The sequence below is a fragment of the Pyrgilauda ruficollis genome, unplaced genomic scaffold (assembly GCF_017590135.1).
Source record: "Pyrgilauda ruficollis isolate IOZ18807 unplaced genomic scaffold, ASM1759013v1 scaffold11, whole genome shotgun sequence".
Lineage (NCBI taxonomy): Eukaryota > Metazoa > Chordata > Aves > Passeriformes > Passeridae > Pyrgilauda > Pyrgilauda ruficollis.
In genome coordinates, this window is record NW_024509210.1 from 12227274 (window position 1) to 12253414 (window position 26141).

Below are 26141 nucleotides of genomic sequence, written 5' to 3' on the forward strand. Positions count from 1 at the left end.
TCTCTCATGAGTTCAGGTATTACTGTATTGAAACTGAATCACGATGCTTTGTACTTTACAGTAGGGGATCAATGCTGGCTTCTTGAGAAGGGGCAGGTTACTTTGCTTTAGATAAAAGTATTTCAGTACAAAGTTGATACCAGGTAGCTTTTGAGTCGTAATAGATGAAACCTGTGAATGATTATAACATGATGTTCTTGTTATACTTACTAATATTTTGTACTTGAGTAATTATTTTTTGCTTTCCCCAAAGCAGTGTTTCATATTGTAGTTGCACTCAACAGTGTTGAAAATGGACAATAATTTCAGTATGGTACTAATGTGTACTTTGCAGTCCAATGGATGTAGTTTAATTTTTCATAATAAAAATTTGATAAACTTGGACTTAAAAAAGAGGAAGAAAGAAACATGTTTTTAGAAGGAATGGTACTGTCTCCCTGCTTCCAAAGGAGCAGACTTTTCCCATAATCTCTGGTGTTCTTGTATCTGGGTTGGTATCTTTGGTATTCTGTTTTTCTGTTAACTTCTGTGTAGTTGCTCCTGCTCTCTTTTCTTAGTCTTTCTTGACTTTTATAATAACACAAAAAGATTGAAATTTGACATTACATCCTTGACATTATTTTTTTCTCCAGGGAGAGAACCTTCCATCTCGAGTGATACCCGGACAGATTCCTCTACAGACAGCTATCCTTATAAACAGGCACACCATGAGTCTGTGGTCAGTCACTTCTCCTCTGACTCCCAGGGCACAGTCATCTACAATGTGGAGAATGATGCCGCTTCACAAAGCAGCAGGGACACAGGTAGCAGACACCATTACATCTGTGTATGATCACTGTCACTAGATAAGATGACTGCAGTGGATTCCAGTTGAAAATATCTGTATATACACCCAACCTTTAATAGAATAGCAAACAGTGTTTAATATTCTGAGTTTTTGATTTGTAATGAACAGTTGGCATTCACCAAAAAAACCCCATGATTTGAAAGTCTTTTTGGCTGCTGTAGACCTGTGTCTAGCCAGACAAGCATTTACAGGTTTGTTTTTCTGTTACCCACAGTACTGCCTGCTTTGTTACATAATTCTGTGAGTTGGAGTCTGCATGGCCCTGTTGTAGGGTTTGGTAATTGTCGTGTGTGCTACTTACTCATCTCTGGGCAGTTACTTCATTTCAAGAGTTAGAACTGTCTGGAAAAGGTGCTTTCATCACCAGTTTCCCTCATACTTGAGAACTAAGAACTTAAAGTGAGTGCTAGTAGTATTTACTGCACCAGTGAGGAGCATAAGATAATTTCCTGCCTGTGCCATGGAAGTAAGTTAAGCTTCCAGTCAATATCCAGTGAGAATATAGTCTGTATATATGTTCCTTTGGGCAGCTGAACAGTCTGCCTTCACACTCCTTAGTTGAAAAGAGGTTAACTGGAAGTCTAAAGATTTGATCTCCTCAATTATTGATGGCTAATGTCCACAGTCAGCCTGTTTCTGCATGGAGTAACTTCTAACATCACTTGTAAAAAAGTAGTGCATAAGTTAAGGTCAGACTGCTGTAGCATCAGAAATAGGATCTGCTATTTCTGTTTGAAAAGTTACTTTATTGTGCCTTAAATAGGTTTTCTAAGAAGACCTAAGAGTAGAATCAGCAGTTGTTAGGTTGCACCAGAGTGTCAAAGCTGTCAGACTGCTTTTTCCTTTTTTTTTTTTTTGTAAAATTGTTCCTCTTTTGTAGTGTAATAGGTTCATTTGTAAAAATCTATGGTACATCAAAATCTGAAAACGATGTTTCAAGTTCATTTTATTTAGTGTTCTTTAATTCTTCATCAGAAGTCTGAGTAACTGTAATACACAGTTTAAAATAGCCCACCAATTCTTCCAGTGTTTTAGCAAATACTTAATGCTGTAGGGACCAGTCATAGTCTTAGGTAGGGTATGAGAAAGAAAAGAAAGTTGGAACAGAAATTGAGTGATGTGGAAACAAAATGTATATTTGTCTTTGGAGTACAAAGAAGACAAAATTGAAAGAGATAGTAGTATACTTTTTAAATAGTCTGCAAAAATGGCACAGAGTTTATTGGATTAAGTTCCTGCCTGCAAAACTTGCCATGCAGAAGCTGGCAGAAAAGGAGAGTAAAGGGGATGGTCACAAACATATAAGCATGAAGTTCAGCATGTAACCTTTTGTTCTGTCATTTTTAGTGACTTTGTCCTTTTCTTTTTCTTTCTTCTCCTATTGATTCTATCCTGTGTTATTCCCTTCAGCTTAGTCCATTTCTCCACATAAATTCAGTTGTCCTTATCTTCCCTGATTCAGCCTTAGCTATAGTCAGTCTGTCCCCTTAGCTAACCACTTGTCTGGGCATTTCCCCTCTTTTTTTACCTACCCACTACCTTTCCAAAAAAAGTCAGTCTGCCAACTAATACAACTGCTCTGTCATCAAATGGCGATCCGTGGGGCTATAAAGAAGCCATCCACACTGACCTGTCAACTGAATCGTTCTGGGCAAGAGCAGGATTCTTCATTTAATGGCCATTTACCCACTACTCCAGCCCAGAAAGTTATGGACCCTATCCCACATCATCCTCCAGGGAAGCTCCACCATTGGGTTGCATGTCCTCAGGCTCCTGGGTACTTCAGAATGGGGGCAGAAGAGTGGCTGCACAAGCCCTCTCTTTGCCCCTACCCACCTGTGCTGCTGAGAAAAATGTGCGTATTCTGGCTGCCCTATTCAGGCAACTGAGATTTCAGGGGGAGGGAGTAGGGGGTGTTCTGTCTTAACCCATTTGATTTAATTTCCTTCTTTGACATGCTCTTAGACACACACACACAACTTCTGCAAAACCAAACTTTTCCTTTAAATATTGCTGTTTGCTTGTGAAGCCATCCCAAGTCTGGAGGATGAGGTGTTTAGTGATACATCCAGCAAGAGACAACTTTTAAGCATTGTTAGGCACTCAAAAGTGCTGGATTGTTATTTTAGTGAATTTTAAAAAGTGAGTGTTAAGTGCTAGCTGATATTCTTGAGATTTTAATTCCTGTATTCATGCATTATGTTGGATTTAGTCTTTGTTTCGGAGTGTCCAAATAAAGACAATAAAGCCTGTGTCCTATGGACTTCTGGTTCTTGACATCTCCTCCATGGCTATTAAATGATGACAGTGGGACAATATTTGCAGTCTTTGAAAGAAGAAAATATTAATGCAAAGCTAGCAGCCTTCATTCTAAAAGACTGATCTGGGCTTTATTCAATGCAAACCTTCAGCTAGTGTGTATAGCACTAAATATTGTCAAATAATTTCTCTCATGGTAGTGAAGGAGGCTAACTGAACAATCTTTGTCAGGTTGGAATGTTTAACTAGAGAAGTTGTGCATGCTGAAGTGAAACATCACTCTCTTCTGTCTTGAGGGGAGCCACTGTAAGGATAATATTGTTCTTGGAGTTCCTGAAAGATAGTGGCAGTCCATGCTGTGAAGGGGAAAAAAAATCCATCAAAGCACAGACACGTTCAGTTACCCAAATGCTACACATCTTTTATCTTTGTTGCCAACGTTTCTCTTTTGCTTCCTTAATTTCTTTTCTTTTACGTAGTGTGCTTGTTTCTTAAAAATTTGGTCACAAAATAATTTTTTCCTTTGCAAATGAAAAGTGAGACTTGTGTAGCTTGCTTTTTATTGTTTGGATTCCTTCCTACTCATTTATTGTAGTATCTTTGTAGCAACCGTAGTTGCAGTGAATTGGTTTTTTAACTGTTGCTGGTACAATTTTGTATGTAGAATCTGCTAATCTCTAGAGCAGAGAGAAGGTTCAGGAGAGCCAGCTATGCAGTCTGGGGGCTGTTAGACCACTATTTGCTGTTAGGGATTTTCATTTCCTATCATCCTATGTGGGGTAAAAGTCTGTGATATAAAGGCTAGAAAAACGTCTTTGTAGCTTATCATAAATTCCCTTCTTATCCTGCATCTCTGCTTGGGACTACTCACGTGAGTAAAGCCATGCGTGTGTTTGTGCTTGCAGGTTTAGGACTGTGTCTGTGTGAGAACTATAGAACTGAGCAAAGGCAATACAGAAAACTTGTGATGTCAAATAGCCTTAATTCCCGCTTGATGTGAGGAAATGGGGAGTAAATTGTGTTGAAGAGAAAATACTGGCACTCACACATAAGCTGTAATAAGAAAGTGTTGTGTGTCAGCTGATCCATGTTCATAGTTTGTGGGTGTGCTCTTAGCTTGTGGCAGATGTGAATTAGTTGGCTTGGCCCTTGAGAGCCAGGTGAGGCTTCTTCACTGTAGATTAGGCTAACTCAGATTACTTAGTGTTTGCTACAGGCAAAGAGATGAGTAGTTAGTGCAGAGCAGCTGATGATGCACGGTAATTTATTCTTAGATGGTAACTTGTTCATGTGTTTGAGTCTTTATTCAACAGAGTAATGTCTGGCAGCTGTCCTCAGAAGTTTCATGCTCATGGTCATTAAAACTGACAGCAAGAAAATGGTGTCCGTAGACTATTAGAAGACAAAGCAGAATAAACCTTTTCCTCGGCATTTGGATAAGCTGTCATTAACTATTGGAGGGGCTGTATTGTTCTTTTATGAACTTAAAAATGGAACATCCTCTCCAAGATAAAACCAAAAACTTATGGATACAAAAATTTACCTAAACTTGCCAGTTAGTGTTGGAGTGTCTGCAGTTCCTAAGGAGCAAGAGTCCTGCTGCTCTTAGCACAGTGAACACTTGATCTGAAGGCTCTTGTCATCTCTGCTGTGTTCTTCCTCCTTCCAGGCCACCTGACTGACAGTGAGTGCAATCAGAGGCATGTTTCAAAGAAGGGCTCGCTGGCAGACCGCAAGAGGAGTTCTAGCCGGTCTAGGCGGAAAGGAGATGAGGCTCAGTCATCAGGATACCATAGTGAAGGCAAGAGATGTTACTTTATTTTAAATATCAGTATATTTCTGAATGTTTTAATGTTCTCGGTGTGTATATTCATTTTTCTCATTGTTTCTTCCATCTTTGTCTTTATTTAGTCCTCTCTTTGCTTTTTGATGTTTAGTTCTGTTTTGGTTGGATGTTTGTTTAGAGAATGTTGGATTTTATATTATAATTTTGTTGTTTTGGATTGTACTTCTCAAAGTCTGCATGAAGATGCTGCAAGTAGGGCTGCCAGTTTAATTGAAGTTGTTTTTGTGGCTTTTGCTGTCTCTACAAACTGCAGGGGAAACCTTGAAGGAGAAACAAGCCCCCAGGACTGCCCCCAAACCATCCAGCAGCACCAGCAGGCTGAGGGAATTTAAAGAGACAGTGAGCAATATGATCCACAGCAGACCACAGCAGATTTCCCAAACCATCCAGAACTCGCCTCGTGGAGGGAATAGTGTGGATCAGGCAGAAACACGACCCTCAAAAAGCCTGTCTGCACACACTCGAGACTGGGAAGTGGAGAGTACCAGTAGCGAGTCTAAATCCAGTTCATCTAGCAGGTACCGGCCAACGTGGAGACCCAAAAGAGAGTCTCTGAATATAGACAGCATCTTCAGTAAAGATAAGAGGAAACATTGTGGCTACACTCAGCTTAGCCCTTTCTCTGAAGAAGCAGGTAAGAGTTTGAGAAGATTTACTTCAGAATGTGTGGGAAGTGAAAATTTGAACATGGAATTCAGGTCAGTGGTGAGTCATGTCTGTGAAGACTAAATCCTGTGTGGGTATTCATAGTGCATGTGTGGTTATTCTGTTTGATTTCTGTGCCCTCTGTTTCCTGTCTAAGGAAAACTTAAGGGAAACAATACCATCTACCCTGCTTAAATTGGACACAGGCTATATTACTGAGTGTCTGAAGTTCGACCTTTGGAGTGAGCTTTTGTATTGCTCTGGTTTTCCCTCTGGCTCATCATGTATTTTTACTTGATGGCTCACAGTATGGTGCAGAAAGTACCTTGTGTATCAGTGCAGAGGTCTTGTTGTGAAGATAAGAGCCTGGAAGTCAGTGACGATTTATCTGGGAAGATTTTACAGCCATGTAGCTTGTACATGGAGACTTTGCTGGTTTTGACAATTGAAAAGAAGCATAACGAGATATGTAAAGGGAATGTGAAGGGGAAGAGAGCACACCTCCAGGGAAGGAAGGGACCCAAACAAGAATTAAATGGAAAGACCGTGAAATGTATAAGGGAGAATTTAAAAAAACGAAGTTTTCATGTCCTCTGTATAAGCCACAACAAATCATAAATAGCAATAGCGTAAAAAGTGAGAGCATCTGAAATCGATATGACAGAGTAATGGAAATGCAATTGGATATACTGTAAAATTATCTTGTACAAATAAAAATTACTATGTGGAAGAAAGGATTTTCATTCCAGACTTAATTGTTACCTCAGGGGGAATATGGTAAGTTATGCTTAAGGGGAAAGATTCAAAGATAAATTTGTGAACAGGTTATTGCTTAAAATAACTAGGAAAGCTGTAAAAGTATTGCATTTTTTTTTTGCTTAATATTGAAGGTTTTACACAAAATTAAGGATGGTGCTTCTGATTGAAACATAGTTGAGAAGCTAACATATATGGATGTTTTGCTGGTGTTGAAGCTTAGGTCTTCTACCAAGCTGTATTGTTTATCTTGACAGGTAAAGAACTTAGTGAGAATGAGGTGAAGGAGCGCGCTGCTCACGAAACAAGGTCAAGCCAGTCAAATGTCAGATACAAGCGTGGTGTGCTGGGCCGGGGCACCCAGCACCATGTGGTGGATCAACATCCTCATCTGATACAGAGGATGGAGTCTGGCTATGAAAGCAGTGAGCGCAACAGCAACAGCCCAGTTAGTCTGGACATGCCCTTGTCTGAAAGCTCAAGCACCCACAGGTACATTTGAACAAAATTCATGTTTGGAATGATTGAAGTCTTGATTTCTTATTTGTGGTTACATAATGGTATAGAACATTTTGCAAAACAGTGGTCCTAGTTTTAAATACAGCTGTACTGGGACAGGGGAGAAATAGTAGGGAAATGGGAACCTGTTCTTCCCAGTGTATTTATAGCCTACTGCTGGTGAGCAGAGAAGAAAAACGGGGCTTGAATGAGCAAGAAATGTGATCTAAAATGATGCATCTGAAATAGTCGTACCCATAGTCTGTGATTTAAAAGCTTATACTTGGAGTAGCTCATAGTCCTTTTTGTTTCCATTAAACCATTGATTCACAGACACCTTGTAAAAAATGAGAAATCAGTAGCCTCTTAGAGAAATCTTTGTTTTCAGACATACTTGCAATATTTGTATGTAAAAATAAATAGCACCTTGTGTTTCTTTCCTTGACTTAGGAAGCTTCAGGTAATCACAAAGTGGCACCGTTTATGGCCAATAAAACAATATGTAAGAACCTGTTCTGAACAATTCCTGGACCACAGTTTTCATATGAATTGCATCATCTTATGGAGGAGAATAGAATTACTGTCCTCCTTGTTAACTTTCTCTTCTCCTGTTTCTCCCAAGATTTTCTTACGGTAGACTTCTTTTAAAATTAGATTAAAATGCGAGTATATGTTTGTGTGAATACAAAAAAGATAGATACAATTTCTCCTGGAGAAATTAGTCAAATGGTAAATTATAATTACTCTCTTCTTGGAGGGATGTTCATATGAAGAGAGCAGGTGGCTTTGTTCCCGCTTGGCGCAACATCCCAAAGTCTCACAGTAGCAGCATCTTGGAAGTGGAGTCAGCTTCGTCAATTGGGAGCTGGACAAACAGCCCACACACCATGGGAAATGGTAAGATACACTTTCTAGGGGTGATTATGCAAGGTAAAATGTATCGAGTTGTTCTTTACTTTCTGGATGTTTATGTTCACAGGGAAATTATAAGGAAAGGGAGAAGCAACTTTGAAGAACTTAACAGTTTTACAAGAAATAATTCTAAGATTTACCAAAGGGGTTTGCAGAAAACTTTGTTTTAATATTCCTTTGATCATGTTGCTCTGGCATGTCTTTTGTGTATTGACTTAAATGATAAAATAAAGCTATTTTTCGTATTCTTTCTTATAACTCAATATTCTGCCATCAGTCAAAAAAACGATCCCAAGCATAGCTCATAACTTAGTAGAGTCCTGAAAACCAGTTTGTAATTCTGTATAAAATTCAAAACTGTTAGAATTGTGAATGTTCTTTTACAAGCTTTTTGGGCTGAGGCTAAGGTTTTCTGCTTATATATCGTTCTAAGCAAATATTTTATTCCAGAGAGGGAAGGAAAGGCAGCAGGGGAGACACTTTCTGAATACCAGTAATAGTTGGAATGAGAATGAGAACTGATGGATTTCTGTTGTGTAGGATATTGAGGTGCTTTATTTTCCTCCCATTTTCATCCACTTCATGCAGTTGGATGAAAAACATCTCATTGGAATCCATTTAACTTCCATGAGCTAGTGATCTGGCTAATTTGACATAGCTTTATTTGCAAGTTATAAACACAGTAAGAAGCCTCAAGATTTCATCATCACCTTAGGGTTATTTCTTCCACTGGTTCTGTATGCTGTTTTTGTGAGTCAGTGAATCCATGGGCTGTGCTACAGGGGAGCTTGAAGGACTAATGTATTTTTATAAGTAAAACTTAACAAAACAAAATTTATGTTCTATAATTCTGTGGTCTCAGACTGTTATTACCTAATGTTAATTTTATTCTCCAGTAATATCGCCTTGTCTTTTAAGGGATACTTTTAAAATACGTAGCTATCAAAAACGTTTGTTTGCTTGTTTGTTTGTTTTGAAGGTGGAGACATCTTTGTTCCTTTAAAGAGTGAGCTGGATGAATTGCAAGAAGAGGTGGCAAGGAGAGCACATGAGCAAGAACTACGCAGAAAAAGAGAAAAGGAAATGGAAGCAGCAATGGGCTTTAATCCCCGTCCCAGCAGGTTCATGGATCTAGATGAACTGCAGAATCAGGGTAACCTTTGAATGCAGTACATTTTGCAAGATGGTAGTGCTGAAGTTTTTTGAACCTTTGAATGTAATTTCCTGATTTAGTTATATATGTGTGTGTGTCTCTCGCCACATCCACCCCCATTACAGTTTTGTACCTTCAGGAAGTGACATGCTGTCCATTTCAAACCTGTAGAAAGTTAAAAAACTGGTATTTTGACCAAATTTCTTCTTAAATGAAAAAGCAAAGTAATGTAGAAATATTTTTAATATATCTGCATTTTTCCATTTTTTCAGTGATATACGCTGTTGATAGTATTGATACCTTAATTTAGCTGTAAGCCTCTAACTAGCATTTTGGAATGAGCAGGGCTGTTTTTACCTTTCAGGCACCTCAGCTTCACCTGCAGCAGAGGTGGTTAATATAAACCAGAGTCCTGTTTCTGCTTGAATTTAGTACCTTTGCAGCCCTGAGCAATTCTGCTTGTTCCTGCCCTTGTGCTTTGCAGTCTTTCTCCCTGACTGGCTGTGTACCCACAGCACCGGTGTCAGGACAAAGACTCTGGCTGGATCTAATTGAAAATCTGAGCTGGGTTTAGGTTGCCCATCTTTTCTAGGGAAAAAGAATTTTAAAAAAATTAAAAACCAAATACTAAGTTTGATTGTCTTTTCCATGACTCCTCATGTTTCTGGCAGGAGGTGGCAGCAAAACAGGTTTACTTGGAAGGATGCAGCTGGAGCAGAGGGAACATGATAGGATTTACATGTAATACTTTGTTTTAGTCCTGAATCTCTATCACCCAGTAAGAGGATTCAGGAGAAAGGTGGGATAAAGTATGCTGACCCAGTCAAGAGTGAACCTTGAAACCTGCTGGAACACTTAACTGGGGATTGTTGGAGGGTGAGCAGAACCAAGAAGGGTGAACAGCTGGGCTCTGGTCCAACAAATGTATATATGATCAGGGCAGTCCTGCTGTAGTATCCTGTGCTGCCAGGCCTGCTGGCATCCCAATGCTGCATCCTCCAACCTGATGTAGAAAGGAATTGAGGTTGCTGGTTTGCTGCTCAAGGAGAGGAAGGAGAGGGGCAGCCCACAGCAGTGCCAGTTTTGGATATGATCCCAACTGTGCTTTACAGCCTACAGCCATGCCAACTGCTCAGCAGGCAGAATGACAGTGTGCCAGTGGCAGCTGAACAATATGCTCTCCATGAGAATGTCTGACTGGGAATGTTTGTATAATTTTTGCTGATCATTAGTTAATATTTTACAGTCCTACTATGGCCTGCTGGTAACCAGGTGAAAAATTCTGATGTACCACAGTAGCCGGATATATTTTTCTATTAGTATAGTGTTTACTTTTGTAACATAAATGCTAGTGATTTAAAAATTGAAAAGTAAACCTCTGTTGCTGAGCATGTTGTCTTCTCTGCTTCTCCTGCATGAAAGAAAGCAGCATATTCTCTGATACTTTACCCCGCTTTTTGATCTATTCTCTTAGTTGATGGAAGCAAAGATTGCTTAGCTTTTTTTTGTTGAAAAGAAAGTAAACTAGACTGATGCTTAATCAAAAAAGAATTCAGTAGAATGTTTGAGGAGTTAAGATGCATTGACTTGAGATCTAGGGAAGTCTTTGTTTATTCCTTTTAAGTCTTTCCTCACCCCAATCAGAGATATAATAGTTTAAGAGACTGCTGGACTGCCTGGAAGGCTTGCTTGTATGCAGAACTCCAGAACACTTGTGACTCGTTTTCCCCTCAAGAAAACTGCTAAATTCATGCAAAGAAAGCTAACTTTAGTATTCTGCCCTTGATTACAAGCCTCAGTTCCCTTGATTTTGAAACTGAAGGTGCTGCTTGATTAACTTACTGCTCTAACAACTCTCACTTCTCTCTCCAGAACTAGCTTTTAATGCAGATTCTTTGGGGTTTATGGTAAAAGCGTTTGTATTTATATCTGTGCACAGTGATGTTAGGGAGCAGGTCAGGCCACAGCTTGTGTTATGCAGATTGAGAGAATGTAATTTATTGTTGGCTGATCAAGGTACTCATGTTCTCTGCCATAATGACAGAGACGTTCCATTAAAAAAGACGCACCCCTAAACAGTCAAGTTTTGTTTTCTATTTTCCCTGCCTCATTGGAATGTTTACATTTTAGTGCATGGTTTGCATAATGCCTAATAGGTGGCACAAAATAGTTTGGGTATTTCTTCCTCTCAGAAATGGATGTTATGATGGCAGGATGCAGTTTCTTTTTGTGTCCAAAATGATTTATCCTTCTCTTCTCCAGCACTGTTTTCCAAATTGTTGCAAAAGGAATTCTTGACAGTTGTCCCTTTCTTCTCAGCTTCCACCACCTTGTTTTTCAAGTTGCAAGACTGTTGGGTTTTTATATTCTGATTTACAGCAGTTAAATTTATGCACTAGACTCGTTTATAGAAGTATTTCATGCAGGCATTTATATTCACAGTCAACTCTGAGATTTCTTCCCCAGCCATGTTCGTTGTTTCAGTTTGTTTCCATTTTGATGAAGAAGAGACAGATGGATTTTGTCAGAATACTTAACATACAATGAAAAAATCCTAATCTGCTGTATTTCTTTTACTGATATACATTTTGGTTTAGATTTTGTTCTAAATTGAGTTTAATTCCTTCTTGACAGAAGTCATTTGAACTGACTGTTCTATGTCTGTACCATCTTTTGTACTGACTTGAAGTGTTGAAAATAGTAGAATAAGCCAGTACAACTCTCTCAACTAAAGAAAATTTGAGGGAAAAAATCCATTTCACATTGTTTTACTGTGTGGATGTCAAGCATATCAGGGTGCTCAAGAGGTACTGCTGCTTAGGAAAGGTTAGGTGGTGCAGTCTGGGATATGCACAGCCTCTGCAAGAATCCGTGTGTGGAAGGACTTGGTGATCACAAATGGGATGAGGGTAAGTGAGGGCTCTGCAATAATGAAACCAAAATGAAGAGTGCTGCCCATTTGCAGGGAGGAGTGATGGCTTTGAGAAGTCGATGCAGGAGGCAGACTCAATCTTTGAAGAGTCGCTGAATCAGGAGCAGAAGGGGGATTGTGCTGCAGCTTTGGCTCTCTGTAACGAAGCTATATGTAAGTAACCTTAACCGCCTGAGCTACTGCGCTTTGACTGTTTACTAATATAGAATAGAGTCTGAAACCACATCACAGTAAGTGGTCAGGTCGTGATCTGAGCATCCAGCTGCTCTTTAGGAACATGCAGGTGGACAGAATTTTTCATTTTTATAAGCATTCCCATTTGGGGGTTTTAGTACTATTCCTTTTCATCTCTGTTTTTTCATGTTTACATTCATTTTGTTGTTCCCTCCAGTGCTAAGGTAGTAACAGCACTGGGGTGATGATGCACCCTTTTTGGTGCTAACTGTTATGTTTCAACAAGCACCTAGTAGGTGGTTCCCCTTCCCACTCAGTCCTCACAATTTTTCTCCATCATCAGGCTGAACTGCAAAGGCCATTAAGCTCCCCTGTTTTTCATGGAGGGTGTAGCATAGGAAGAAAATGGTAGCCCACTCTAGAGTATTCTGGATTAGCAGAAGTGAACTATGCTGTACTTTAACCTTCATGAAGGAAAAAGCATTAGGACATTGAAGTGCTTAAATGCATTGTGACCTTTGAGAATGTGTGCTGTGTGATTTCATTTTATTTTTGGTGTTTTTCCATTATGACTGGCTGGCTGTCTCACCCCATGCTCCCCTCTGTCTGTGTAGAATGGCTGCAGACAGGGTGAGTAGCTCCTGTGCTGTTTTAATTTAGAAATTGGCTTTTATGGAATGCTGAATAAAGGGTGCAGCATACAGCGGTAGTGACAGCTCTGTTAGCTTTCTTTCCAGCAAGGAATCTCAAATCCCAGCTGGATATTCCTGCACACAAAGGGAGTCCCAGGTATGGAGGATGCAGGAGAAGGGTACATGACAGAATGAAGCATCATTGTAGTAGGGCTGGAAAGAGCCTATGTGAAGGGATGAGAAATTGGGCTAAAACAAGTATATTGTTTTTATTTTATTTTGGTTTAGTTTCAATTAATGTGTTTGTACACCTGGCTAAGCTGAATGTGCATTAATGGAAACAGTAGCAGCCTTGTGAATTCTTTTGTGGCAGTATTTGCATGGTCCATGTTTTTTGTTCCTGCTGCATTTTTTCTTTTTTTTTTCTTTTTCAATTTTATTCCTTTTTTCTGTTTGTTTTCTGCTATGTTTTCTTTTGCATTTTAGCTAAACTAAGACTTGCCATGCATGATGCCAGCGCTAGCACTCACAGCAGAGCCCTAGTCGATAAGAAGCTGCAAATCAGTATCCGAAAAGCCCGGAGCCTCCAGGATCGCATGCAGCACCAACAGCCACCGCAGCCGCTGCCTCCGCCAGCCTGCCACCCACCACAGGGCGGCACCATGGCCCAGTCTACAAGGTAGTGCGAGTACCTCGCCTAGGCACGGACCTGGGCTGCATCTGTGAGCTGTGCAGTCTGGAAAGAAATAGCAAACTATGTATATTCCCCAGATAGTCCAAGTCCTACTGTGTTACACCTGTTCTTTTCTTCTCTAGGTTAAATCCTATTGTAAAACAGTCGACTACTCCATTTTTCCCCTCCCCACTACCCTTTCTCCCAGTCTTTATAGAATAGTCCAATGTGCATGTGTTCATAATGTGATCTGTGACACAGAATTGTAGCAGTCAGTGCCTGGCAGCATTGATGTCTCATGCACCAAGGGAAAAAATACAATAGACAATAATTGGCTAAAAAAAGTGGGGATACTTTAGGATAAAATGTGACTGTTTATAATCAGGAGCAGTTCCAGGACTCAGTCAGTAAAAGACTGTACTGCAGTCAAAATTTTCCTATAGTTCTTTTATGTTGGGAATATCAGCCAGTGTGTTTAGTGCTCTGTAGTTTGAAAACTGTCAAGTACACAGATCTTTTGTTTCTATCCACTTCTCTTGTGGTGCACTGGTACAACTCTTGAATCCAGATCCTGATCCTGTCACCTTGACTACTCCATCATTCTTCATTTTCTTTCTGTGCTTCCTAGCATCCTGTAGCCTGGCTTATCAGCCCTCCTCAGTGTCTCTTCATGATTCTTTCTTCCATACTGACTTTAACTACAGCATAATTAACTCTCTGCTATGACTGATCCTTTCTTCCTGCTGTCTTTAGCATGCAGCTTAATCCTTCTTTCTTCCCATGCCATTCCCTCCTAGCACTAGACCATTCCTATCCAATTTCTAGGCTATTTCTTGAACTGTTACTTTTTTTCCCTCTCCCCTTTCTAACATGTTGTATTACCAGAAGCTTAGATAAAATCTCAGATGAGAATAATTTTTCTGTTCCTTTCGGTAAGATGCAGAGTACAGCTATATCCAAACCCAGTTAATTTGCACACCTGCCAGGCTATAGTTCATAACTTTCTTTTCTTTTCCTGCAGTACCTGAATTACATGTAATGCAAGCTGATCTTGTTCTCAATCAGGGGTCCATTATATTCTCTCTTACAGGAGAAATGTAGAGCTCAAATTAGGCATTTTGGCAGATTCTAGGAAAATGAAAAGCACTTTCTTAACTAGTTTTGCTAGTGCTAAACTCACTCATGGCTGCTCTGTGAAAAGAGTGGTAATTTTGCAAAATGTTATATCCAACTGAATGTTAATATTTCAGTCAAGGAAAAAGAAACCTTATTCATGGCCAGAGTTCTGTACTCCAGCTTTGATTTAAATAACGTTGTAGACAGTACAAGGTTTGCAATTCCTCACAAATAATATTCTATTGCTGCACACATTGACTAGGTCTTCATGATAACTTTCATTCCATGCAACTTTCATTTCCTCCATCTCAAGGAGGAAACAAAGCAGTAATTTTACAGTTGCCTTAAGTTTTCTGCTGGAGCCTATCATTTTCTCATAGGCTGTGGACTTATTACTGCTTGTTCTGTCTGTATATTAAAATGCTAACTGAATGCAGAAAAATGCCAGGGACATGTATGACTCAAGAATATAACTGTCTTGCATTGGTACTTAAAAGAATGGACATTATTTTCTAGACATATGCTTAGGATACAAATTATTGCAGAGTAATAGTTATGTATTTAGCTTGGACTTTATTTAATGTTTTAGATAAATATCTCAACAAATTAGACTGTAAAAATGATATGAGAAAAATTTCAACCTGTTCTTCCATTTGTCAAGTCATTCTTCATGAAGTTGCCTGGAGAGAGTGGACCCTACAGAAATACTGTCAGTTCATGTTCAGATCACAAACATGCCCAAAGCATTTTAAAAGATATCTAAGATGTTACTGTGGAAAACAGTTATTTTATTTTATATAAATGCTATTCTTACTCTTCTTACAGTTATCCTTTCTCACATACTCAGTGTACGGGTTGAAATGGCTCTGGTGCTGTACAAGAATACTTCATATAGAGCCTAATTGTAGCAAAATAATCTTAAAAATATGAAATGGAGTCAGTTAGACTGCTAGAGTAGGAAAACAAAGGTAGAAGCAAAGTACTAACAAAAACGTGTCTAGTGAATTAATGCAAAGTCTTCATCAGAATACAGTGAGCAAAGTGTGTTGAGCTGTATGTCAGCCAGTGCAGGGTCTGTACCCTAGGAATAACGTAAGCAATGACTACTGCTAATCGTTTACTCTTCTGTGTGTTTTAGTGAACAGACTGGCCCGCTCCAAGTACTGCTGAGCCAGGAGGTACCACTGGAACCCAACAAGGAAGTGGAATTTGGGTCCAGTTCTTTCTTCCACCCACCTGCTTCCTGCCATGAATTGCACTCATCATTATATCCAGAGTCTTCCTCCTTGCCCCCTTCTGAATGCAATCCATCCAACAGGATTTCTCCAAACTTCCAGTCTGCTTCTGCTGATATTCATGACCAAGTTCCCTCTTTTCCCTATAGGCAAGGGTTGGCAGAGAGCTCTGCAAGAACTGAGAATGAAGCCCACAAGAGTGGGGAATTTGCTGACACGACAGGCACAGGGCTAAAAGACTATAGGGACTGCTGCAGTAGCAGCAAGTTAGAAGAGGTTCATAATGTGCCTGTTCTCACACCTCAGTACCAATCCAAGGCTAACACAGTAAACTCTGGGTCTTTGCCTACACTGTTTTCCTATCCACATCCACCACAAGCAGCATCTCCTGAAAAGGACAGCCAGCACAGTCCTTGTTCCAAACTTGCAAGCTCTCCAGTGCGGCCCAGCATTGATCTTGTAGGGGCCTACCATGCAATGACCCCTGCAACTTCATCCCCTACACAGCAGTGCTCCTCGGATCCTTTGCAGAAAAATAAGTACTACAGAGCAAACAGCCAGGAGATTTTATTTCCCTCACAGGGTGAAAATGGCACAGCAGATGGTTGTAAATCTGAGGCTTTTAGTACAAAGGGACATGTTCGCTCCTTGGCAGAGCAGTTTCAGAAAATGCATGCAGTCTCCCAGAGAAAAGGTACTCATGAAAAAGACTGGATAACTGCAGTGTGTCAGGATGAGAAGTCTCCAAAGTTAACACAAAAACCTTTCATCAACCATTCATCTTCTGGTTACAGACAGCTAATCCATCAAAACCAAGAAAATAAAAACCAGTCTTCTGAAAAATTACACTCAACTGTGGATATTAGGGACGGGGTAGTTTCTTTGAAGGGTTTTAGTGCCCAGCATGTTGCTTCTGTGAGTTTTTGTTCTCACAGTGAAGAACTGTGTAGAAGAGGTGGACAGAATATAGCAGACCCTGTACCCTACGTGGAAAGGCACAGTCATGATGGAGGAATGAAAGAGGTGGATGATGGAGCTGCTAGTAGCATGGTTGCCTCTATGCCTGTGGACCGTTGGGTGAATAATGTTACTAGGTATTACAGTTCTCAGAAGGCTAATAAGAATACTGAATGGCTTCCTGTACCTGGGAGGAGTCCACTCCTTTCTGATCAGAGAGCAGTTGGAGATGACTTGAGCAGGATCCCAGTACACCTGCATCCAGAGTGGAATCAAGACACAGAGCAGGAGCTCTCAGAATTGGAATCCCTCTATCAGACTAGTCTGCAGGCATCACAGGCCACTAGGCCTTTCTTGGGAAGACAGGACAGTGCTAGGTATCCATTTGACCAATCAGGTAAGAATGATGCAGTTGTTTTTCTTGGTTGACCTGCCTATGTACTCCAGTGTAGATGAAGATGCATTTTTCAGTCGATTTAGTTAAATGGGTATTAATTTGTGCACAGATGCAGAAAAATTGAGGCTGTAGACTCTGGAAACATTCCAGCTAACTAGAGAAAGCAGTGTGATAGCACTGCCTGGGGTGGCTGCGGAGTAGCTGTTGATCATGGCAAACATCTGTTAAGAGCAACCTAGAAATAATTGATCTTGTTTTCAAGTAGAGAGTCAGCTGCTTATGGTAGGCTAATGAATTTTGCTGTTTGAAAGTCCTGCACCCCCTCTGGCATGTATTAAACTGTTTCTGTCCCTGATGCTAATGTTCTCCACACTGGTGAATTTTAACTGATTGTATTGTAATTGAGAATTTGGTCTGTATCTGGTTCAAGAAAATAACGTAAAAGTTTATCACGATCTGAGAGTTGAACCTGTGTTTTGCTAAGGACTGACTGCTTTAAGTTCTGGAAAGTTACTTGTGAAAGCAGCACTGAGGGTACATGAGGATCCATGAGACCTTGTGGATTAGTTGGTGCCAAAAGAAAATGAACAGATTCCATCAGGAGATCCAGCTGTTGCTGGAGACATTCAATTGGAGTCTGACGGCAGCAATCTGGTTCCACTTAAGCTGATCTAATCTCCTGTGTGATATAGGGCAACCTTGTTTCTCTGCTTCACAAGTGAAGCAAATTTCTTTGTAATCTGTGTCATAGCGTTAAAGCTGTAAATTTTCTGGTTAAATACAAGGCATCCTGAAACTGGATGGGTACCAAAGTGACACAGATATAGCTGTACGTGTATGATGTATATTGCAGTGAATACACAGGACTGATTTTCCCCTGCCCTGCAGCCATGGCAGTGGAGCCCCCATCATTCCTGACAATGTCAGACCTGGCTGTGACCAGAGTGAGTACTGCAGTAAAGTCTTGAGCAGGTTTTTGTTGAACAGCTTGAGTTTTCTCTGGAATTCTCGTGCCTTGCAGTCCACTCGCAGATCAGTTAAGACATCGAAATGTGGTCATTTACCATTTGTTGTCCTTTTGGTTTACTTTCAGAGTTAGGCAGGATCTGACTTCACAACTTTGCAGACACTGTCTTGCATGGGCTTGAATCAGAAGGTCTTATATATGCCTACTTAGCTGACTGATTTTGGAAGTTCTTCCTGGAAATCTACCAGCATAAAGCCCAGTTGCTGTAGTGGTAGCTGGAGTTTCAGAGTTCTGTCATCAAATGACCCATTCCTTATGCTGACTTTTCTTGCCTATTTTCCCACCACATATATGGTATGAGATAGGGATATTCTTCTAAAGTGAAGTTTGTATTTAAGATCTTCCGGTTTGCTGTAACTTTCAGTTGTTTTTTCCTAAGTTCTGCAAATTCTGTATAAAACTAAAAAGTTTGAACCAGTGATGAACTGGATGAAATTCACCTGATTTTTTTTTAGACCTAGTCCTAGGTCTAGGACTGCTCTTTCTTTCTTTTAACTTGGATTATATATTCATTTTCAAATGCTGTTGAAACTTTGACCTGTATCCACTGGTTTTGTTAGACCTTTGCATTCAGAATCTTGGTGAAATTCCTGTGTTTCATTAGAGGGGCTTTACAGCACAGTTAAAGCCAAGCCACATGCAACCACCTCAATGCAGAAAAGGTGGTGTTATCAGCATATCACCTTTCTTCCTTTTTAGAGGCACTAACTCCCTGTGACAGTTTAAATTAGGCCATTGATCTGTCTATTCCATGAGGAATTTTAGGATTGTAACTGGTTGATGGGGATTGCACTGAAGTGAATTGTAGCAATCCTAGTTAAAATAACACCTTTAACTATTTAACCAGCACAGCAAATTGCTGAGAAACTAGCATTGAATGGGAAGGAGCAGATGAATGTGTGGGGAGGGAACCTGAGACTGACTTTTTTATCCCAAATAACTTCAGGTAACTTCCTTCTAGTAGCTGATTTTCTGTCTTTTTGGGCCCTCTAAACCTCTGTATCAGGCAGGTGTTGGTGTGCAGTTAAATAATTTAAATCTTAAATAGTTCAATTAACTGCTCCCCTGAAGCTTGCAGAAGGGCCAGGGAAGTAGGCATAGTATCCTGATAGACTGTCTCTCCCTGAAATGTTGGGTGTTAGCTGATGTATTCATGTTCCAAGGATCTGTGACTTCTTGTTCTGTGTGTATAGTCCTTCTGTCTTTGCTGGAGTCAGACCTAAGGTAATCAGAAATGTGCCATAACATGCAATCAGGTGTTGAATTTAATCAGTGTTTTCCTTCCCAGTCTCTGTGAACCCGGGTGTGAGGAAGCTGCCTGCTACAGCTGGCATGGGTCTGTCCAAAACCCCAACGGCGGAGATCGAGCGCAGTCTGTGTGGATCCAGTGTCTCTTCTGTCTCCAAGGTGACATTTTGGTACTTAAGATGTACTAGAGGGGGAAGGGCTCGCCCTGTGCAAGAAAGAATTTACAGAGGGATACGTGAAGTACATCATGAAAAAGATACTGGGGTCATTGATATTAATGTTTGAAAGAATTTTAAGTGCAGTCTAGCTCAGAGTTAACTAGCTAAAATACAAGTGACTCATGCTGCATGCAGTCAAATGATCTAAATTCTGGCTTGGAGGAAGACACTCTTGAAAACATTAAGATCTAGTCTCTTTCAACTTAGTGACATGAATTCCCTTTCATCACAGCTGATGATAATTACTTCTTAATTTTACCACTTGCAGGGGTACAGGCTCTTGTTTTTCCACTGTGTCACTACATATTTTTAAAGTGGGTGATAATTTGGTATTTGCTACAGTTGGTAGTTAGTCACCTCAGAGTGGGAGAGCATTCTTCCTCATTTTTTCCTGGGAAGAAACTATTTAAATAACTGGCAGTTACATATCACTGCCTGTATATGAAGACATGAAAGAATTTTCAAGGGGAAATGACATTTCCTGTAATATCTCTGTACTTGTTAAAGGGAGCTCAAAATCTGTTCCTTTATAGAACAAAAGAAAGGAAAGATGGAATAAACATTTCCCTTGCTAGCATAAGATTAACAAGCTTCCAACATTCATCAAATAATCCTAGATTTTTTTTTTTTTTTTTTTGTTATGAGATTACTGTAGTATTTTATCATAAGATGACTATTAGCTGCAGCCATGATTATCTCTTCAGGGGCAGTGATGTCAGCAGCAGTCAGTCCTTTAGGTGGATTCATCCCACTAAAGACATTTTGACCTGGCTTTAGATACTTACTAAAGAATGTATCTCATTTAGACAAATAAATCTGTGTATATTTATTAAGGTAAGAAATACTACAAGGAATAATATTTTTAATCAGCAGATCCAAACAGACCCATTTATCTTAAGTTTTCAAAGTAGTACCTGAGTGAAGGATTTTAGGAAAGACAAGATCATTAAATATTCTTGAAATATGCTCCATTATATTTCTATTCATCTGTTACCTATGATTATTGTACAAAATTGATGTTATGAAAAACCTTGTCTGAAATGTGGGATATTGTCTGCAGGTCACATATACCAGAGAACATAGCAGGGAACCAGAAGAGGAGGAAATATACAGTGCAGAGAATTTCCGTCGCATTGCTCGCAGTCTCAGCGGGACAGTTATCTCAAACAGAGAAGAGACCTTGGTCTCTTCTCACAGTTTTGTAAGTAAAATGATGTGCAGCTGTCCAAAGAGCTATCATCTGTGTGTAGGGTTGCTGTTTTTTCTCTGTCTTCATTTAGTAGTTAACAAACAAGAGAGAAGACAACTCAATAATAAGCCATGATAAAAGCCTGTCTTTTTTGTTCTGTTTTTGGAAGAAGAATGAACTTTTATATTAGTAGCAAAGCTGTCTTTTTCGGGTATCATTGCAGAGTGGTGGCTGCTGCAGCTCATAGGCATGTCAGCTAACATTACTTGTCAGTATGCAGAAACAACCAGTACAAACATTTTTTTCAGTTGATGAAAAGTATTTTCAAGAAAGCTTCTCATACACCTATAATTTCAAAACAACCCACCAGTACCAATAGGAAAGTTTCTGCTCTCTTGTGAGTTTATTAAGCAAGTTGCATTTTTAGAGAGTAAAAGTAAACATTGAAGGGGATGCAATTCAAGACTTGGTGCAGACAGTTACATACAGAAAATAACTAAAAATAAGGGGGTTGATCTTTCCTTTGTCCTTTGTCCTGTTAAGTAGTCTTAGATGCAATTTTCAAGTGTCAGAAAAACAGTAACAGAGTGTTTAGCAACATAGCTAGATATAATGTCAAGTTTTGGCTTGGACTGAATTTTTTGCCAACTCTACTCGAACTTTTATTTGAAACCAACTGTGTAACTGGTATAGAAGAGTCTCAGTTACAAAATCAGTTAGTTCAACAGGTTGCTCCACTTGCACCTCTCTGCTGTGTACCATAAACTAAGTGTATGTCAACCTTGAAGAATTTGCTCCTCAGCATGCTTTAGTTAAGGGCTCTGACATACCTGGAAGTGCTGGCAGAAGCAATTACAAACCTCTAGCTGTCCAAGACCCCCTCTGTCTGCTAAGGTTTCTGTCCCCACAACACAAGCAGCCAGTAGGATGGTTGTCTGTTTCAAGTAAGGCACTGCGCTCAAGTCTGTGATGGTTTGGTGTTGTGCCATTCAGCCATCCCTGCTTTTTGGGGTAGTTATCTCCTACTAGAGGCAAATGGTACAGCACAGGTAAATACTTCAGCTGTGACAGGTAAATCTATTCACAGTCTGGGATCAGAGCTTTCAGTAAAGCCTGGTAGAAAATAGAAAGGAAAAATCAGCAATACTGTATTTCATGGCTTGTGTAGCATGCCATTTCCAGTGCTGACTGGCCTGACATGGTTTTGTGTATTCAGTTTGTCAGCCAAACCCCCAGGAGTGGTTTGTGTTTGTTTTGGCTTTTTCATTTTGTTACAATTCCAGTCTAAAGATCCTATGTAGCCCACCACTTCAGTAAGAGCCTTACTGGATTGATGCAATTTTTGTCTGTCTGTCTTTTTCATGTGCAGATGCATGTTTTTGTTCCAGTGACTCATCCCTTTCTTCCTTGGATCAACACCACCTTTGCTTGTTTCAACCCAACTCTGTGTTTACTCATCATTTTATGTTCTGTTCTTCTCCTTTCTCATTTTACAAAAGGAAGCACCAAATATGAGGAAAATGCCAGTGGACACCAGCCACCGTTCTTCCAGCTCCACTTCCCTTCCTTTCCCCCATGATCCTCCTGTATTTCCCTTTGATCCCCAGCACAACCCAAACCAGGTGCAGCACCCACCCCATGATGTACTGATGCCCAGCATGGTGGGCATGGCACGTAAACTGTCAGGTAATAATCACAGGACTTTTCATCCTTCTTCATGATCAGAAATATTGCTGAAGTACAGCTTCTCAGTTCTTGTCTTCCATAATGGAGTTGCACTATCTGCCTGAATTCCTCCAGAAATCTGGAAGGACAAGTCATGTTTTTTCTTCTCTGTCCTTCAGAATTTTTCTGTGGTTCTGTGCTAACTGTGCATAGCCAAAGCCAATAACCTTTATGGAAACATTATGATGGCTTTATACAAAGTCATGTAAATATGAGTTATTTTCTTCAATGTTAAAGTAGTAGTAAGACCCACCACCTTGTTTCCATGTGTAAGAGTACTTCCACAAGTTACTCATTCCCACAAATCACACATGTGCCAGTAGAAATAACTACTTCCTGCATGAGAATTATTTTCCTGTGACAGCATCAAAACCAGTTTGATCTACCACCCTTGGAATACTTTGTTGGGCTCCTCTATGATGAAACAAGGGGCTAATAAAGAAATCTGTGACAGCAGCTGAAGTAGTAGGATAAGGAGAGGAAATGCAGTGAGGAAAATGAATGCTGGAAAAGGTACAGCTAGCTTGTATTCAGAATTGCATGTCAGCCAGTAACTGGATGTACTAGTGATTGCATTGTTCTTCTGTCACCTGCTGGCCACAGTTGATAGTTCAGAGAGGATGAAACAAAAATTATAACTAAGCAAACCTTTTTTTAAAAATTTATTTCAGGAGATCAGAAGAACATCATCCAGAAACTTCTGGTTGTGCCTGACAGGGGTGAAGCTTTCCAAGGTGAAGACTACCCAGGTGTGGCACTGAGCTATGGGAGTCTCCCTTGTGTACCCAAAGGCACCCTCTCCCAGGGGCAAAAGCCTCTTGTTAATTTGCATTTAGGAGGTGGAGCATCGAGTGTCTCTGGCCGTTTGCTGAACCCTGCTGCACAAACAGCCACGTTACCTGATAAGCGAACAATGCTCTGGGGGAAACATGCTGGCCAGCCAAGCAAGAGTTTACAGGAAGGCTTCCTCCAGCAGCCTTCACAACATCCCATGCATGAATCTCATGCCATCAGTTGCAGACTACCAGCCAGCACAGACTACAGCACTTTAAGAATACCACGTGAGCCTTCTTGGGATCCCGGTGCTTCTCAAGGTTGCCCTGTGCCCCCCTCTTGTGTGAAGGCCCCGGGTCCAAGGAGAGTAGATATGCCTCCAGAAGAAGACTGGCGAGACAGCAGCTACACCCCTCAGCCTGGCAGAAGGCGAATGCTGCCAGTGCATGTGGTGGATGGGACTTTTTCTTCTGCTTCCAAGGCACACAGAAATATGCTGGCTCGAGCAGCAGCAGCTACTGGCACCATGCAAAATAATGGCTGGTGAGATCCCATTCACTCCATGTGTCCCTGTGCACCACTCTGTGGACTATGGTTGTTGCCAGAGTGTGGATTGCATGGAGATAGGAAACTCTTTCAAACAGTATCTGTGCCAGTTTTGTCTTAAAATGTAGCTGTACAGTATGTGGAAACTAATTGCACTGTATTTTGTTTCTGACACTACTGAACTGCTGTCTGGGTGGGGAATCTTAACTGTTCTAGTCCTGGCCTCTCCTAGTAAAGTGCTATAGGAATGGTAATTTGCTTACGGGTAAGTTCAGAAGTGTGCACACGTTTTGAAGGAAGATGGCAACTAACAAAAGGACATTTTTAAGGACTCTTTTTTCATGAAATGTAGCTTTGGTAAATTCTTCACAAAAAGAAACCAATCGTTTTGTTTTCTTCTCCTTCCTCTTTCCTGTTCCTTCCTAGGGAAAAAAACTTGACTTGCCTTCCAGGTTGCAGTAAATCTGCACTTGGCAGGTGGTAGTTAGTAAAGCAAGCACGGTTTTCAATGTTCTGAGATCTCATACAGAGATCACAGCTGTAGTTGCTCCAGAGGAAGTGACAGGGAGACATTGTTCACAGTAAACCCCAATTTTTTCCACTTCTTTAAAGCAAACTAATGATGCTTCAAACAGAAAAGACTGTTAATGCTGCACGCTTAACTACACCAATGTAAACACAGAATAAGTTTAACTATTTTAGTGTCAAGCATACTTGCTTTTGTATTTTTCAAATAAATCTATGAAAATAGTTCTATTCACCTGTGTTTGAGCTTTCTTTTCTGTTTAGCCTTACTTATCAGTTGACTGGAAATTTCTGATTAATTTTCTTACACATGAACAAACGTAAGTAAGTTGTTTATTCTAGTTCATTAACTAAGTTTATGTAATAAAGAATTAGATTGGAGGACATGCCTAATTTTGACTCAGAACTTGATTTGTTTCATTACTACTTGACACTTAAGTTTCTTCTCATGATGAAACAATAATTAAGTGTCCTTTAAAAAGTATTTTGAGACTGACTACTTGTTTTAAGAAAAACTACATCTGTGCAGGACGGTACTATATGCAGATCTACAGAAAAATCATTAGAAATTATTGGTGTGGATTTAATCACGCTTGCACTCCTGCTCCTGCAGATGCTTTCAGGTGTGGTGGTTATGAGGTGTTCAGAAGCATGGAGGGGATTCTGTTCTATGCGTGTCCTGGTACATGGTTCTGTTGGGAACAGGGCTGGAGCTGTGGCGGTGCCAGTGCTGGTGGAAGGGCTGCCCTGCCGTGCCCCATCACTGCCCTGTGAATGACATAATCTAAGAAAACAAGCTGCCAAAGTAAAGTACGAAGTCATCACTTCAAGAATCAATATAAAGTATGAAATTTCTGCAACTGAAGACTACGTGCATGCTTAGCTTTCTCATGTCCTTGTGACCAGGAAAGAATGGAAGTATACTTACATAAAGCTCTGCAGAATAATTCTGAGTTGATGGAATTTATTAAAATAATCAGTAGTAACCAAGTGGGTTTTTTAAAGAGACCTGTTGTGTTTATTCTGTTACAGTTCTAGCTACCAGGTTTCAAAACTGTTTTTAAATGCCCTTTGTATATCAGTTGCTTTGTATGAAGTTAACCAGAGGCCTTAAAAGGAAAAACTGGGTCCATACCAAGCACTATATTAGTACATCTGAAGAGAAAGAAAGTGAAGTACATTCAGCAATATATTCAACATGGGAGCAAATGTGAGACTGGAAAAACACTGTTACTTCACCTTCAGCTTGTGCCTGCAAATTTTAGTAAGGTCAGTAAGATAATATTTACTTTGTAATTCTTTTGACTTCTTGTCTTTACTGTGATATTTATACCATACAAAAATCAGTTATGTAGTAGTTTAATAGCTTGTTAAAGTTCACTGTTGCCTATAGGAAGGGTGAGGAGGGGGTTCCTACAGGAATTCAGCAGCTATTTCAAATTCTTAAGAGTTAACAGTTTGTAAGCTTTGATGCAATATAACCTTTTCTTTGTCCCTGGCTGAAGAGTATGTTATTGGATGAAATTAAATTACATGAATGCCATACATACTTAAATTCACTTTTTTAAAGTAAGTGAATGTCAGTTCTCCTAAATATAAAATTCTTACTCCCTGTATTTCTACGACTGCTCATTCTGTTTATAATATGCATTTAGACCTTGGGTAGGGAGCAAAAGAACGCAGTAATAAAATGAAGAGTAACTTGGTGTTCTAGAAGTAGCGAAGTTATGCAATATGATCCTTCTGTGTTTGGAAAAGGAACTACCTAGCACAGTTCTTTCTCCCAAAGGCAACCAAGTTTGTACCTGCTGTTTGTGGAAATCATATTTAGACCTGCTGAGCAGCACACGTGCTCAA

General features: G+C 40.0%; 1 protein-coding gene across 9 annotated transcripts in view; it reads left to right on the forward strand.

Annotated features, from left to right (window-relative positions):
* Positions 1-24515, forward strand: part of USP54 (ubiquitin specific peptidase 54) — a 93511-nt gene extending 68996 nt beyond the window's left edge. For 5 of the 9 annotated variants that reach the window (XM_041473864.1, XM_041473889.1, XM_041473904.1 and 2 more), the window contains 13 exons: positions 633-803; positions 4776-4907; positions 5206-5586; positions 6611-6845; positions 7609-7748; positions 8743-8916; positions 11882-12001; positions 13141-13333; positions 15582-17032; positions 19348-19466; positions 20586-20726; positions 22214-22400; positions 23111-24515. In XM_041473864.1, coding sequence (XP_041329798.1) covers positions 633-803; positions 4776-4907; positions 5206-5586; positions 6611-6845; positions 7609-7748; positions 8743-8916; positions 11882-12001; positions 13141-13333; positions 15582-17032; positions 19348-19466; positions 20586-20726; positions 22214-22400; positions 23111-23760 — 4094 coding nt within the window. In that variant the 3' untranslated portion in view covers positions 23761-24515. Of the gene's footprint in view, positions 1-632; positions 804-4775; positions 4908-5205; positions 5587-6610; positions 6846-7608; positions 7749-8742; positions 8917-11881; positions 12002-13140; positions 13334-15581; positions 17033-19347; positions 19467-20585; positions 20727-22213; positions 22401-23110 lie in introns of those variants that run through there. The other 4 variants (XM_041473880.1, XR_005955662.1, XM_041473912.1 and 1 more) reach the window with 4 other exon arrangements.
* Positions 24516-26141: the final 1626 nt, after the last annotated feature.